Source organism: Salvia splendens, chromosome 8 (assembly GCF_004379255.2).
Source record: "Salvia splendens isolate huo1 chromosome 8, SspV2, whole genome shotgun sequence".
Taxonomy (NCBI): domain Eukaryota; kingdom Viridiplantae; phylum Streptophyta; class Magnoliopsida; order Lamiales; family Lamiaceae; genus Salvia; species Salvia splendens.
The window spans coordinates 25,623,743-25,640,427 of record NC_056039.1 but is presented as its reverse complement, the minus strand read 5'-3'; the positions used below and the strand labels follow the sequence as shown (position 1 = coordinate 25,640,427).

Sequence of the window (16,685 nt, the reverse complement as noted above, 5' to 3'; positions counted from 1 at the left end):
TAAAAATGAAAAAATGAATAATCCAAGCCCCTTGGCCTAGCGGTAAAGGGTGCTGGATACCGCGTCCATCCTGGAGGTCTCGAGTTCGAATCCTAGGTGGCGTAATTTGTCTTTCCTCCTTGTTATAGGAGTTGATTTGTAATGAGTTGATTTGTAATTTCCTCCTTCATATATATGATATAAATATATGAAGTTAATTTTTAAAATATATATATATATATATATATATATATAAATGAATACAATTCAAAAATATGAAATTAATTTGAGGATAAGATACTCCCTCCGTCTCAACTAAATTGAGTCAAAAATTTTAGACACGTAAATTAAAAAATTGTATTGAAAAGTAGGAGAGAGGAATAAAGTAGGAAAGATAAAGAGAGAGTAAAGTATGTGATTGAATAAAATAAGAATGATTACATCTTTTTTTTTTAAATAACTCAACTTGATTAGGACATCCGAAAAAGAAATATGATTCAACTTATTTGGGACGGAGGGAGTATGATATATGTGATTTGGGTACTTACGGCCCAACACATAATTTGAGCAAAATGATATTGAAATAGACTTCTCACCTAATTTGGGATTTATGCTCTTGATTCTTGAAGCTACATATATTTGTAAATATAAAAAGTTTCTACTTTATTTCTCCTTATATATTACTCCATCCGTTGTTTAAAAATAACAACTATTTTCATTTTGGGTTGTTCCTTAAAAATAAAAACTTTAGAATTTTTCTATTTTAGGACATGGACCACACTATCTCCTAACTCTATTTTCACTACTTTTTCTCTTCTTCTCTCTTTACTTATTTTTCTTTTCTTCTCTCTTACTTTACCAATTTTTCTCACTTACTTTACTAATTGTGCATTGATAGGGCTCGTTACAAGCATGATTTTATAGGGGTTTATTACACTAACCAGGTTGATAATGTGCGGAAAAGTGGTGAATTTAAGTGTGCAGGGGCGGGAAAATGTTGAAGAGGCGGAGTGCATGGACGACTTGATCAGCTTGGAAATAAAGCAAGAAATGACCAAATCCGAGGGCAAGTTGATCAGTTCCGAACAAGCAAGAGAATCTGCCCAACCAGCAAGTTGATCAAGTGAGGTTTAACACACGAGATGATGAGTCATAAGAGAGAGAAAAGAAGAAGTCACCTCAGGGGCATTAAAGTCAAGACATGATGAGCTTAACCTAGGGATTTGAGCTAAAGTCATCCTATAAATAGTCAAGAGAAGACACATGAAGGGAGTTCGTTCTTTTCGGGAGAATCCAATATCATCTCAGTCACTTCTCAGTCCTTAGTTAAGCATGGAGCATGGGAGCTAGGAGTCATCGGAGCCGGTTTCTACTTCAACCTTCCTCTCTTCTTCCTCATCAAGGAAGAAGAGACTCAGATCTGCCAAGGAGCCTTCATAGTTTATTTTTCTTTAAGCCCCGAGGCGTCAAACAATTGTAATTCAGTTTTAGTTATTTGATTTTTCGCAATTCAGTTGTTCTTTCTGTTTTCCCTTAGCTGCTACTCCAATACTTTTGTTGTTGATCGATCGTCTGAATCTGAAGTTCTGGAATTCTGTTGTTTGGTTTACCGGAGATCGTTTATGAAATGGAGTTTTCAGTGCAAGCTGTTTTGAATCTAATGTTTTCTGTTCTCGTTTTCTTGCTAGTCTAGTTCTGTTTTGATTTCGAAGTGAGTTCTGCATGATTCAATGATTTTGAAGTGAGTTATGTTGTTGATCGATCGTCTGAATCTGAAGTTCTGGAATTATGTTGTTTGGTTTACCGGAGATCATTTATGAAATGGAGTTTTCAGTGCAAGCTGTTTTGAATCTAATGTTTTCTATTCTCTTTTTCTTGCTAGTCTAGTTCTGTTTTGATTTCGAAGTGAGTTCTGCATGATTCAATGATTTATGTTTAGATCTGATGTTTGGTATGGAGTATGCGATGCATGTTTATTGGAATTTGGTGATTTCTGGGATGGATCTAGCTTAGATTGCCTTCGTTGTTCTGTTTTCGATTTATCATAGTTAGATCTAAGTTTTTGCTCGTCAACTTGCATGAACGTAGGATGGACCTTTAGATCTGTTTTCTCTTAAGCTAAATCGCATGGATCCGTGTTTTGATTTGTTGCTTAGCGAAGAAGAAGGTCATAGTCGTTAGGATTGCAGTCACTGTCACCCTTTTCGTTTGCAGCGTTTGGTAGTGTGCAAGTTTTCATGTTGGTAGTTTAGTTGATCGAGTCAGTTTACGACTTGAGTGATCTTAGTCTTAGTTAACCCACAAGTAGTGAAGCGTGGCAACAGCCAACCCCCACATGTCTCATACACAACTCAACCCGCCTCTGTCCTTGTGGGATTCGACCATTGCTTCCATTTACTAGTTAATAGTATTGTGGGTTAAGGTATTGAAGGCCCTAAGTCTCTAAGTTTGCATAACCAACGTCCCGATAGTTGCCGACTTGATCAGTTCAACACTTGACTTGATCAGTTGTGTTAACTCCACTTGCCTAATTCTGTTCCGCAAACTAGAGATCTAAAGAGCTCTCTTCAGCATTAAAACCCATGCCGTTTCAAATGTTTCTATTTTTTTAATACGAAGGGAGTATTTTCTAAGTAACATTAAAAAAATCATTTTAAATGAGAAGGAAGGAGTGATATAAACTAAATTCTAACTTACGAGTCAACTGATATTAGTTGTAAATCATGTACTATTAAATTAAATACATACTCCCTTTGTCCCATTAAATATGAAACATTTAATTTTCGGTACGGGATTTTATTTAGTGTTGTTTTGTGAGTTAATGAAGAGAGAATAAGTAAGAGAGAAGAAAAAATAGAGAGAGAGTTGTTACAATTTTTAGGAATATTTTTTTTAATGGGACAACCCAAAAAGGAAAACGTTTCATTTCTAATGGGACTGAGGGAGTACTTAATTAGTAATCGGTTTTTTTCTTAATTGTAGTTTTACAAATATTCCACTACAAAAAAATGCTAATTAGTGATGGCAGTGGAAATTTCAGGGATTAGTGACGGATAAGCAACTGAAAAAGGTCAGTCACTAATTAGTGACAGAATAGTCCGTCAATAATCCGAATTTACCATGGAGGCTGCCTTGATTTCCGTCATTGTAACTTTAGTGACGGATTTGTCCTTCACTAATATTTTTTACTGACAACTTATTATTGACGGATCTGTCAGTACTTAATCTATCACTAAATCTGTTAAGTGCCTAAATTTCGCTGATTAATTGTGAGTTTTTTGTAGTTTTCACTCAAAATTTTAAAAACATTCCAACGATAATCTTATGCATGAAATTTTAAAAAAATAATACTTGCATGAAATTATTATATTGATTTTCATCTAAAAAAATAAATCGCACTTTGCCAAGACTAAGTGCTTAATTTAGACTCCACTAATACACTTATAAACTTAGTTGTAGCTCTTATTTTAGTGTTCAATTTAATACAATTGTATTTTCTTTATAGATCCAACATTGGTAACTGTTTTCTGGGGTTTTCTTTTCGTAAATTTAAGGACGTTTATAGTAGCTTTAACCGAGGAGATATTATTATTATCATCATCATCGTTATTATTATTATCATCGTCATCGTCATCATTTTACGCTTAGTTTGAACTTTTTAATGTAGCCACTTTTTTATTATTTGACGATTTTGAAATACAACATGCTTATATTTATTTCCTGTTTTTAATTTTTATTATCCCTCTATCCACAAAAGATAAGTCACCTTTGTCATTTTTGTGTTCTCATAGTTAATTGTGAATAAAGGTCTTGACAAATCTCATCTCTTTTCAAATTGAGTTTTACTCAAAAGCTTGGCCATCACAATATATTTTGGCCATCACAATATATTTTGGCCCGCCTCCATAATGCTATTACATTGTATTTCTTGATTAAGTGTCTCATCCTTCATCCATGTGACTAATTTAATCGTACAAAAATTTTATTGTGGCTTATTGATGCAAAGGACGTGTAGAAAAATGACTGAACTAAGAGATTATCAAATAAACACTAATTCTTTCAAACAAGAAAATATTACACTGTAGTATAAAATAAAAAATCGCGGTCAAAACAACGATATCTGCTATTTATAATTGTTTAGAAAATCCTAGAAACTAAAAAGGAAATAAAACGAAAATTATGAAATTAAAAATAAAGCCCAAAAAACTTAAATAGTATATTTTGCCCCTAAGCTCGATTTGCAAGCACCGTCAAGTTATTCGGACACATAACACTTTTGGCACCTTTTCAGCATCACCGGCGTCGATTGCCGGAACTGAATCACTTATCTCATATAATCATCTTATGATATTTTCTAATGAACCGAACACCATCTAACATTGCTTGAATTATATTTTCTTTCTCATTCACTTTCACTTTTACTTTTTTAGTCTACTAATTTGGGATGAAAACATCTGCAGGGGACAGAGGAGCATTAGATTATCAAAAATAACTTCAACTATCATTTCTTATTGCAGATTATCTTTTACATAATTTACTACATGCGCAACTAGATCAATAAAGATCGATCAATTCGAAGAAAAACGACATATAATTATTTTTACTATGAGAGATTTAAGCCATGAAATAATATTAGACGTACAATTGTACAAGTATTACTCTATCAGCCTTTTAATGTTATATTTATGATAACATCATTTTATAAAAATTCCCATCCAAATTATGTAGTACACGTGAAAGAAGAGATATAACACGGAATATAATCTTAAACAAAATGATGACTATTAACAACACAAGACATAAAACCCATTGATGAGATCATGTAACAAAATGGTAACGTTGGAATTGGTCACATCATAAATTGCTGCAAATATAAAATAATATTTCGACAAACTATTACATAACAGTCCAAGCTCACACAATAATTAGCCAAAAACATAAGAAAAGGAAACCAGCCAAAGCTTATTAGGAAAAAGCATGATTCCATCAAATAACACTAGAGGGTGGCATTTAGGGGGGGTGGGAAGGGGCGGCTGCCCCCTCAGGCGCAAACGAAACCCTTTGGAACTTTCTTGGAGCAAACATTGAGGAGCAAGCTAAGAGAAACAGGCACATTTAGGTTGATCCCAAGAACATTGGCTTTGATTGCGGTGCAAAGGCACACGGCCGCCTCCAAATCAGCCAAACCCTCGATGAGGCTGCAGCACGGCTGTTTTGGAGGAGTGCCGATGGTCACGCCAAGCAATCCGCCGAGCAAGTTAGCACACACGCCTAGTTTTAGGGCATCTCTTGGGCAACTACCCTTGCTAGGGCTTGGAACCGGCTTCGGCTTCGGCTTTGGCTTAGGGTTTGGGCCAGGGCATGTCCCACAAGCATTGGAAAGAGTGAAGAAGAGAATGTTCAGGGCAAGGAATAGTGCAATTGATGTGTTTTTGGAAGCCATTTCTCAAACAAATTAGGGTTTGTGGAGGTGATAAATTAGAAGAGTTGTTTGAGATGGTGCAGTAATGTGTTATGTGTGGGGGTATTTATGAGCGAAAGTGTGAAACTTAGGTGCAATTAACTACTCCCTCCGTTCTATAGTAATGGAGGCGTTTCTTTTTGGCATGGGGATTAAGAAAAATTGTGTTATGTGAGTTAAGTAAAGGGAGAATAAAATGGAAAATGAAAAAGGTAGAGAGATAGAGAGAGAATAAAGTAATAGAGAGTAAAGTAGGTGTGGAGAAATTTGTTGACTTTTATTAAAAAAATGAAATGACTCTATTATTATGGAATGTACCAAAATGGTAAAATGACTATATTACTTGGAACGGATGATATTATCAAATTCAATGCCACTTGTTTACTAAGTTCTCGAAATGCAATTTTTTTAATAAAGAAATTAGTACTGTGCAATCACGGTGGAATTAGGTACTTTTATTTTTGGTGGCAACGGAAATAAATTCTGGAATGCATGTGAAGTACTATTATTGTAGGAGATTGATGGTTTGAGTCTAAATCTGTGGGTTTCTAGTGTTTCTAGATCTATTTTTATATTGTGAAAGTGAAAGGATTTGTCGTGGATTAATGATTGATGATTGATTATACATTTAGCATTATTGTATATTTGTATTATTTAAAGTTAAGGATAGAGTATCATGTGACAGGAAGGATCATTTGATAGTAACTTTTGGGTAAATTTATTACTTCGCCTTTAATTTTGCCTCGTCAGAATTTAGTAGTAGCTCCTAACTAACAACTTTTGTTTGTAAACGTGTGGTATTTTGATATTTGGATGAATGTGTAATTTGGAGATAGTAAAATATATTTGGATGAATGTGTAATTTGGAGCTAGTACTATTTTACTTTAGTGGCTGATAATAGTAAATCGTATAACGCACGAGGTTGATACTAGTAATAAATTTAAGAGGAAATACAGGAAACAGGAATACTCATAATTTTAGATTCATACTGACAACTAATATTATTTTACTGGAGTGGCTGATAGTATTTTGTTTGGACTTGAACTCTATTTGAACTCAATTTATAAGTAAAAGTTCATTAGGCTTGACCTAAGTCCAACCTCCACATATCTAGGTGAATAGATGATAGGCAAAGCATTTTTAGAAGCTCATAATTTTCATCCCCACCATTCTTTGAGTTTGGACAAAATTTTCTCCTACTTTGTGTAGGAATTTTATCTCCTCTATTTAAGATGTAGACAATTTTGATAAGCTTAGCCAAAAAATAGTTTAGAAGATGTGTGGTCGAGTTCGTAGATCTTCACGTGAAGAAAGGTAAGCAATCTTCGATCCTTTGGAGAATCAGTTAGATAACTCTTAAGCTGTTAGAACTCAAAGTCGAGTTTTTAGATTAATAGACATGCAACGGCCAAAAAATAAACTGTATTCATCAAATTTGATCAATAAAAGTAAGCCTGTCAAATCGGGTACCCGCGGATACCCGATCCGAAATTTTCGGGTACCCTATCCCGAAATTCCCATAATCCAATACCCGATACCCGACCCGAATTTTATTTCGGGTACTGATGCACTTTTTATTAACACTATAAATACCTGCAAGTATACAGAGCAGTAATAGTATAGCCAAATTGTATCGGATATCGATCACGAGGAAAACAAACACAGACTGTCTATCTTCTACTAAAACTCAATTACTATTTGGAAAACCGAAAGTTTTGGAGATTTTTAAAAACATAGAACTTTTGAAAGCAAAGAAACAACTAATTGCACATAAACACATAGATAAAAGTATAGAGATAAGGAAATTCCGGGGATGAGCTTTCACAATTATGGTTATACAAATTCCAATTACAACACCCTAGCACAGTACTTAGTTTGATAGAATGAGTCACCTAATTTATGCTCATGCGATACAAACGTTGATTACAAACATTAGGGTTGTCAATCCTAAATACGTAACTCCTAAAAGCTCCTAAGACCCTTAAAAAGTCCCCACTCTCAATTAACAGTGTCGTTTTAAAGGAAGCTAATTGTAGTTTCTATTAAGTGAATCTAACTCGCCAACCTCCTCTCACGATTATGTAGCAAGTTATATTAAATCATCACTGAATGTGTCACTCAAGCGTGAATCATTATCCATTAACTTAAGAAGGAAACAAAGTAAGAACAAACGGATTGCTAAATAGAAATAGGAATTGTATAAACCAATAAAAGTTACTAACACATCCCTAGAATCCTATGAGTTTAGTTACACATAATAGAATAAGCTAAAAACATAGATTGAAGGGAAGACAATGAAAACATAAGAATTAAAGTAATAAAACCCAAACGTTGAATTCTTGTAGCCTTGATGATCTTGATTCATTCTTCAACTCCTTGCTCAATGAAGCACCCTAGCTTTTAAGCTCTGGAAATATTTGACAAAGAGAAGATCTCTTTTTTGATGAAGATTTGGGGGTATTTATAGGAGAAAATTGCCCCTTCTCAAATAAGGAAAAGAGTTGCAAAATATGGTAAATCTTGGAGAGAAAGTAGGGCAAATTCTGCTCGCCGCTATTTCTCAGCCGGCCGATGCACCCTGGACAGCAGTTGTTGTGGGTTGGTTCGAGGCTTCTGACTCTTGGCTGGCGGGCCCGCTGCACTTGTTTCAGCTGTCGCTAGCCAACATCCCGTAACTCTCTGGACTCTCGGTATCGGTCACCACGCATCCTCCAGTGGGCGTTGGGCGTGTCTTGACTTCATACACAACTTTCCCGGAGCGGACCGCTACTGGCTTAGCGGTCGTTGGGCGCCAATGGTCACCGGCAATGTTGCAGCGGACCGCTGGACATGCAAAACAGCTCCAAATTTCCAACTTCGCGTTTTAACTCCCTTTTTAGGCTCAAATTTGCACATTTCTCACAAAACATGTCAAAATTCCAAAATAGATAAAATATGCAAATAATGGACATGTAATGCAATTTTGACATTGAAAACAGACCAAAAGATGGCCTTAAAACCGTGCAAAATCCGAGTGTATCAACTCCCCCAAACTTACATTTTTTGTTTGTCCTCGAACAAAACATAGAAGAAAAAAAAAATAGACGCACAGAATGCACAAGGACTAGACGTCTGATAAGGCTCATTTCATGCATTTGTTTTGGATCTAAATTCTGTGTTTTTTATAGTGCTAACGTGTAATTATAAGTCCAGGTGCGTGAATATTCTGCCAGACCCAGGAACGTGTTCTATTTACCAGGGCAGAGGAAATAGGAGTAAAAAGTGAAGAAAATGAGCAGAATCCTCAAGGACACAAACGTCAAATTGCAAAGACCGTTGTCCTAGGGATTGGATCCACGCCTATAAATACGAGGAAAAATATTGAAGAATCAGCTCTTTTCTTTTGGGGTCGCAAGCTCTCTTTTTAGTTAGAAAATTCCTTAGGTGTTTCGGCTCACTCTTCATCTTCGGTCACTTAGCTCACGCATTTGGTTTCATGGGCGATTCGGGGTAGTGTAGTGTGGTGTTTGTTCTGTTGGAAGTGTAAGGCCATCCACTACGTTGTCACTAAACAGTCCCTTAACCGTCCCTTAAATTATTATTTGCGGGTCCCACTTACTTTTTTACTCCATCCCTTAACTAAGGGACGGAACCTGCAGCCCTTCGTCCCTTAACCGTCCCTTAAATTACTATTCATTCAATTTCATTTTTTATTTTTATTTCCAACCAAATTCAATTAAAAAAACACACTTCATTAAAAATAAAATAAAATTACAATATAAAAAAAATACAACTTAAAATTTTAAAAAAATAAAAAAAAAGACATAATTAAAATCCTAAAAAAATAAAAATGACATAATTTAAAATACAATTTTATAGAAAATAAAAAAAACTACTCCGCCGGCGAATCATCACGGAGGCGGTGGATGTGCATTGAAGCCGTGAGGAGACGGAATGCCAAGTTGTGCCGCCATAAACGCAACTCCGTTAAGCCAGGCTTGGTATTGGGTGGGCGTAAAGCGGGAAGTATCGGCCATTGTGGCTGTCATGTACATGGCCATAAGGGAGTTGGGGGGTCCCCCCGAGCCCAAGTCCGAGCCCGCCTGGCTTGATTCGGCTCTGCCCCTCCTCCCTCTAGCAGCCTTCGACGCATTTTTCCCTTGCGGCCTACGGCGCCCACGGGAGGATCCCCTGGCATCGTCTGCCGGGTTCTCACCCTCCTGCGAGGTAAACTCTTGTGGCCCGCTGCCCAAACCGCCCTCACCAGACTAGTATTGGCCACTCGCTCGTGCTGGACCGCACACCGAAGGCCCACCTTTACTCGTCCTTGACGACCTCCCAAACATCGACATATGTGAATTGTTTGTCGGTGTCGTCGTAGTAGACCCGCAAAACCGACCTCAGAATGTCGGCTCCTGTGGCTCCGCTTTGGTAATGAGCCGCTTCATTCTTGTGGATGGCGCATAATCGTTTGACCTCACTGTCGACTCGGTCAAAGTGAACGTGGAGCATCTTATATGTGCGGCGGCGGGTCTTTTTCGGCTTAATCTCGTGGTAGGCCTCGATGACCTTTTCCGAGAAGCACTTCCAGGGTTGTTGATTCCCGACGATGGGATCATACGAGACGCTGATCCAGGTGTTGTACACCGCCAGCGTTTCTTTGGGGCCGTACGGATACCGGCCTAGATCCTCCTCCTCCTCGTCCGCCTCGGCCTCTGCCCTGGAGCTTCCCCTGCCTCGGCCTCCTCCTCCGCCTCGGCCTTCTTCCGGAGTGGGTTGAACCGAATAATCCTCCTGAATCTGGGATAATCCCTACGAATACCGCGGGGCGGAGGGACGGGCGTATGCATCAACATCAAAATTGGGTGGTTGATAGCCCCCCGGCGCCAACGAACCCTGGGTGCCCGACGTCGACGAACCCTGGGTGCCCAGGGTCTACGAACCGGAACCACCCAATGCGTTGTACATGCTCCCCCAGTCGCCGAACGCATTGACATCCCACCCGCCGGAGCCGCCACCGCCGGAGTTTCCGTCGTCAGACATTTTGTGATGAGATGTTAGATGAAAATTGGAGAGGAAATGGAAATGATTTGGGAAGAATAGATGTGTAGTTGTGTGAAATGAGGATGAATTAGGAGTATTTATAAAGTAAAAAAAAGGAAAAACGACTATTAACGGTAATATTATCGTTTCACATTATTTATTTATTTTTTTTATTTAATTCTAATTTTAAAAAAATGAATTATTGCGTCAGCGTGACGATGCCCACTCGCGGGACGGCGAGTGGGCGTCACGCATGGCCTGGGAGCGCGCCACGTCGCCTCAATGCGTAGCGAGCCATCTCGCGTTTCGTCACGGTGGAACGGGACGGGTGACGGGCTGGGGATGAGACGGGGCGCGGCTATGCGTCACGCCGTCATCCCATCCCTGAGTGACGGGATACGGGCCACCTGCGTGACGCGTTGCGGGTGGCCTAACACCGTCCTGATAAGGGCGAAGAAACTATCATTTACTTTTTCCGCACGTACTATCTCTCGCCGACTATTTTTTGTTAAACTCTGACGTTTTATGTCTTAATCTAGTTGTATTTTCCACTTTCACTCTGATTTGTGATGTTCTGTGTTTACTTTACTGATTTGGATGCTTTTCGCAATTGAATGTTCGTTTGAAGTTGAGATCGGAGATATCTGAGTTGATTTGTGGTTGTTGGCTTGATTCGGAGTTGAATCGGGAGTTGGAAGTTGTAGATCTAGTTTTTTTGGTGTTGAATCTGGTTGATCTAGTGTAGATTTCCTTTTTAATGTTTAAATCTGAGTACGTACTTTTGGATCTGCATGGAATTTTCTGTTATTGTTGATTTGCTTGACCTGGTAGATGAGATATGGTGTCACGCCCGCATTTCCTAAGGATAGAAAACACGGTTGATCGCGACTAGGGGAGGGTTAAAGAAGCGGGGAAGAAAAGGGGAAAACAACACAACTCAACCATAGCCCGAAACAAATGGGAATAGCTCGAATAAAATCAGAGTATCATTTCAACAATCAACAACTCCAAATGAAAAATATCCCAACTATACACGAACTCAAAAGAAACCATATTTAGCGGAAGCATCTCGAGAGTAGAATAATGTTATGTATGAAGACACAACATATTCTGAACATTTGATAGACATTCTTCACTTTTATGCTCAACACCCACCGCGCTCGTCACCGCTCAACCTGCACATAGGGAAAACATATGCAGGGGCTGAGTACTTTAATGCACTCAGTGAACTCATGCCCAAAATACATTCATCATTTAAGTTATGTCAAGTCATCATTGAGTGAAACTCGGGTTTTACTTTAAAAGGCCGAGAATCACTAAAACCATTCCATAAAAAGTTGTCTGCAGACAAATATCATTATCATCCCCATTCATGTACCATATCTGAACCATCATGTGAAACGAGAATGTGGCCACAAACTCGATCACTGGACCGGCCGACCACAAAGGACGGCTCACGATCCCCATCAGTGCACTAGTCTGAGTAGGGACTCACTCCCTAGTCAGACCCGAATTCGTAAACCATCAAAGTCTAGTAGAACATTATTCTAGTAGACAATCAGATAGGCAATTCAAAACATAAGTTACGGCATGACATACTATTTAAAACCACCCTTATTTCACCATAAACATATCATCCCAAATAAAAGAGTTTAAGTAATAAAGCCCACCTCAAAAGCTTAGAGTTTTCCTGGAATAATTCCCCGTTCCGACTTTAGCGGCCGTGCGAACCACCTATTCGGAAAATACATAAAGTACACATCAATCTAGGTAACGAAAACATTTTAGAATGCATGCACTCTAATTAAATTCTTTTATTTCGTTTTCTCGGTTTTCGTGCATTTTCGGTTATTCGGCGGTCGCCCAAGGCGTCGCGTACGGCGCCGGTCGGCCGTTTACGCTTATAACTCCTTCGTTGACTCCTCACATTTTCTTCCATGGTATAGGATTTAATCCCAAGATTTTGATTAAGCGCTTAACTCACTTTCACCAATTATTTTCCTTCAAATTAATTATTTCGGACTTGAGATTATTCATCCTTTACATTAATCAAGAATTACATAAGTAATTTCCCACAATTAATTATTGGCCCAAAGATTTAATTTCCAGCCCATCCTTATTCCTCCAAATTTTATTTTAGAGCCCAAAACCAATAAGAGATTAAGCCCAAAAAGAATGGCCCAAACAAAAAAATAAAATCAACTCATACCTCCTTCCACCTCCATCGGTCAACTCCTCTCTCTCTCTTCACCTCTCTTCTTCTCCATCTCTCTTGTCTTTCTCTCTCTGCGCAACCAAAACCGACCCCGTAAACAGCGAGCAGCCGCCGTCGCCCTCTCTCCGGCTCGACGCCGTCGCCGCTGGAGTCGCCCGCCGCCGCAGCTGGAGTCGCCGGGAGTTGCTGTCCGTCGGGGAGTTGTTGTGGTCGTCGACGCGGCTGTCCGTCGGGTAGCTGCTGTCCGTCGGGGAGGGTTGCACGACGCCGCTGCCGCGGGTAAAAGCTCCTGCCGTTGCCCACCGGGAGCCGTCGCTCGCACCGGAACGTCAAGCGCGGCTGTCCGCCGCTGCCCGTCGCCGGCGGCGGCTTCTCCTCCTCCGAAACCACTCCGAAACGTCCCGCAATACACGTTATGGTTATAAAGTTAAGTTCTTTCATAGTTTCGGTTACGTACGGCGGCGATCGTATGGTTGATTCTTAGCGGATTGTTATTTGGTTTGGTTATGGAACAAGAAGGTATAAAAACATATATGCAAAGCTAAAACAAACTCATGCTTTGATAGGAATGTATTATACCTCCAAAATGGTTGAAAATGGTAGAAGAAGCACAAAAGATGGTGGCCAACTCTTCCTCCCTTCCTCTCGGCAATTCCCTCTCGACCCTCTCACTTTCCTTCTCTTTGATTTCTTTGTTGTGTAATGTGAAGTGTTAGGGAATGGAGTAAAGAGATAGTGGTTGTCTCTTGAGTTGTGGAAGTAATGGTGGAAGATAGAGGGGTGGAAAAATGGAGAGTCTCTTCCATGAAGGAGGAAACCGTCGGCTATATGGGTGAAGAAGAAGAAGAAAAAGGCTTTTGGGCTTGGTAATAATTAAATTCTAAGTTGTTGGGCTCAATTTAATTGGAAGCCCAAGTTAATAATATTTAAATTGTTAGTTCTTTTGTTTGCTATTGCCCAAGGCCATTTTATATAAACATTGGACTCTAATTTAAATTGAGAAGCCCAAATGTAAATATATACACATACTTTATATTCTCGCATTTCTTTCGATAATTAAAATTCACAAAACTTTATTAACTTCCGTTATCTTGTTCTTCACATCCGATAAAATTAAAGAACGCCTAACGTCACAACTTATATTTGGTGTTGTTCCAAATATAATTTCTTCGATCGTTCCTCGATTTACGCGTGTCATCTTCTATAAAAAGTACGGGCGTTACATTCTACCCACCTTAACAGAAATTTCGTCCCGAAATTTGCTCATCTCATACTATCATCAATCATACTCCATTCATCATCACGTCCAACATCATTTGCATAAACATTTCTCATTTAAAAACATTTTACCTTCTCTCTCGTTGAGCGCGGCGAGACGTCACGCCCGCATTTTCACCACATTTTGTTGCTCAAGATCCAAAATCTAGAGGTATAGCATAATGTTCGATCCCTTAGCAACTCGCTATTAGCGGTATGTAAAAGCTGAAAATTTAACACCTCGTGTTCGTGGTTATATCGTTGCCTCTAGTTGGTGTATCACTTTTATGCATATCTGATTATAGAAACTCTTTCCCCCGTGCGCATTCGATAAGCTCTATCTCACCCTTTTCTCCAAGTCTAGTATCAAGAACTCGAAAATTAGTCAAGCAGTCTTACTTGGATGTGGACTGATTTCAAAATTGTAGCAACACTGTTGAAAGTGCCTTAATCAGAAAGACAGCAGAATTAATCAAGAAAACAAGAACAACATTTTTAGCTCGACTATTTTAGATCTCATCACTAACTTGTAAAAATTGGTTTGAACAAAAATAAAGCAGGGTCTAAGTTCCATTGAACTTATCATGTTCATTCTGAGAATTAAGGTTTCAAATAAACTCATAGAGCTTGAGACTTTACTTCTGATGAGAGCTCGAAAGAATACGAGATAGGTCTTGAAAACATGATGAAACTGAATTAAGTCTCAAATTGCATAGTAGGCTGCCAAATAAGATATTTCAATTGTCAAATCAAATTTGCAAAATTTCGGCATCAATGAATGATGGTTCAAACATGTCATGACATGAGATGGTCAATCGTGGGAGGGTTTAGAAGCATAGACAAATGTCATGAAGTAGCACTGATCATGGTTCGACGACATCATGCTATTGAATAATGAAATCACATCCATGGATTCACAGGTTTGCAACCGACGTGAAGTGAACTTTTTAGGAAAAACAGCTAGATCAAACACGTTAAGAAAAAAAAAGAGAACACGATAGCCTTAACTTGATGTTGCAAGAAAGAAAAAAATCATTGCATGGACAATATATGTAGTGAAACTGAGCTAAAAAGAATTTCACCCCTGCAAGAAAGAAAACTTGCCGCATGCATAGTTACGAAATAAAAAGGTGTACAAAAGTTCCAAGAAGAATATTTCATCCTTTGAAGAAACATGTATGGGGGATGTGATCATACTGAAGGTCATATCTGCAAACAACTTTAGGAATGGAGTTCAATGACAGAAACTCATAAGGTCAAAATACTGTCTTTACAAAAGATGAATCAAGAAGACTACTAATCAAGATGTCCAAAGTTACGAATGCAAGCACCAATTTTCAAGAACTGAAAGTGAGTCATGACTCGATATAGGGAGAAAAAAATAATAATAATAATAATAATAATAATGGGCACTACTTGCAAAGCATGACTCAACCAAGGTGATTAAATAGGCAAGGGCTCACGGTTATTCAATACGTATCGAAAAGAACTTAGAATCCAAGTAAGTACTGTTGATTTAAAATTGTTCTTTGTAGCTACGAAGCTCGCACTCGTTCGCTCGTCTTTCTGAGGCCGAACATGGTAACATCGTTCTAAGAAACCGTGGATTCCAAGTTGATATTCATCACGTCATTACAACAAAATAATTGTAGTCAGTCAAAAGCCATATCTTCATAATATTCTTGCATATTATAACAGTCATTCTCTTAAAACATTTTAACCCTCCATGTGCTTCTCTGCCTGCTATAAAGGTCGTCTCCATCGTGTTGCTACTTTTAGCAAAATTATGTGAGATAATGTTATATTAATTTGCATCGCGCTTAGCATCAGTTCTTCTTGTCTCGCACCTTTTTCGTGTTTGAAGCTTCATTTCATCTTCTCTATCCTCATCTTCTTGAAATCTTCCTCGCTTTTTTCCTTATCGTTCACGAAAAACGATAGAAAATAGTAAAATAGTTCACACATCAAGCTTGCTCCAACGTTTCGCGCCATTCCAAGAAAAAGTTTCATGGTCGCCTCCATTCGCACTCTCGATCTCCTTGCCTAGTCGTGCCTTAACAAATTAGGGGTTCACCCCACACTTTCAGATTCTCGTTGGTTTTCATCGCTCGGGGAAAGCGATGGATAAATTGTCAACTTACAACTATGGTTCGCGCACGTTTCATCTAGCTTAGTCTTAGGCACTCTAAGTTCACAACACATTTCACCACCTCATAGATCAACAAATATCACATTTAAAGTCATTCATACCTCAAATAACAAGTATAATACATAACATTTTGCCTCCCAGAACCCAGTGCTTTCACATTTCACATCTACTTTCAAAACAACCATTTTCTTCAAAACTCACACTTTTCTCAAATATTTCAACATCTCACTTTCAACTTTGAAGTACAAGTTTTGAATCAAAACTCAATATATACTTGAACATCAACTTTCATCTTTCATGTAAAAACAAACAATCCATCGTCCCTCATCAAAACTCGTTCTTTTCTCAAACATTAGCAGATACTCTTCTCGAAATCAATCTCTCACAGAAAGATTCTACTTCTTCCTTCTTATAAAAAAAAAATTCTCCTCTTTCTTTCTCAAAATTTTTTTTTTCGTCGTCCTTTCTCCGAAACTTTCTCATAAAAATTTTCACATAAAAAAAATATATTACCTCATTCTTGGTTGAGCATGGTGAAGCGGGATGTTGAGCCTTCAATACACAATTATTACTTTAATTTATTATCATTTTAGTCTAGCGA

The 16,685-nt window shown here is 38.4% G+C and overlaps 1 protein-coding gene across 1 annotated transcript; it reads right to left on the bottom strand.

Moving 5' to 3' along the window:
- Positions 1–4,813: 4,813 nt before the first annotated feature.
- On the bottom strand, positions 4,814–5,491 carry LOC121745622 (lipid transfer protein EARLI 1-like). Its single transcript, XM_042139603.1, has one exon. It carries the CDS (start codon positions 5,420–5,422, stop codon positions 5,021–5,023), a length of 402 nt encoding a protein of 133 aa, XP_041995537.1. The 5' UTR covers positions 5,423–5,491; the 3' UTR covers positions 4,814–5,020.
- Between the last annotated feature and the right edge of the window lie 11,194 nt (positions 5,492–16,685).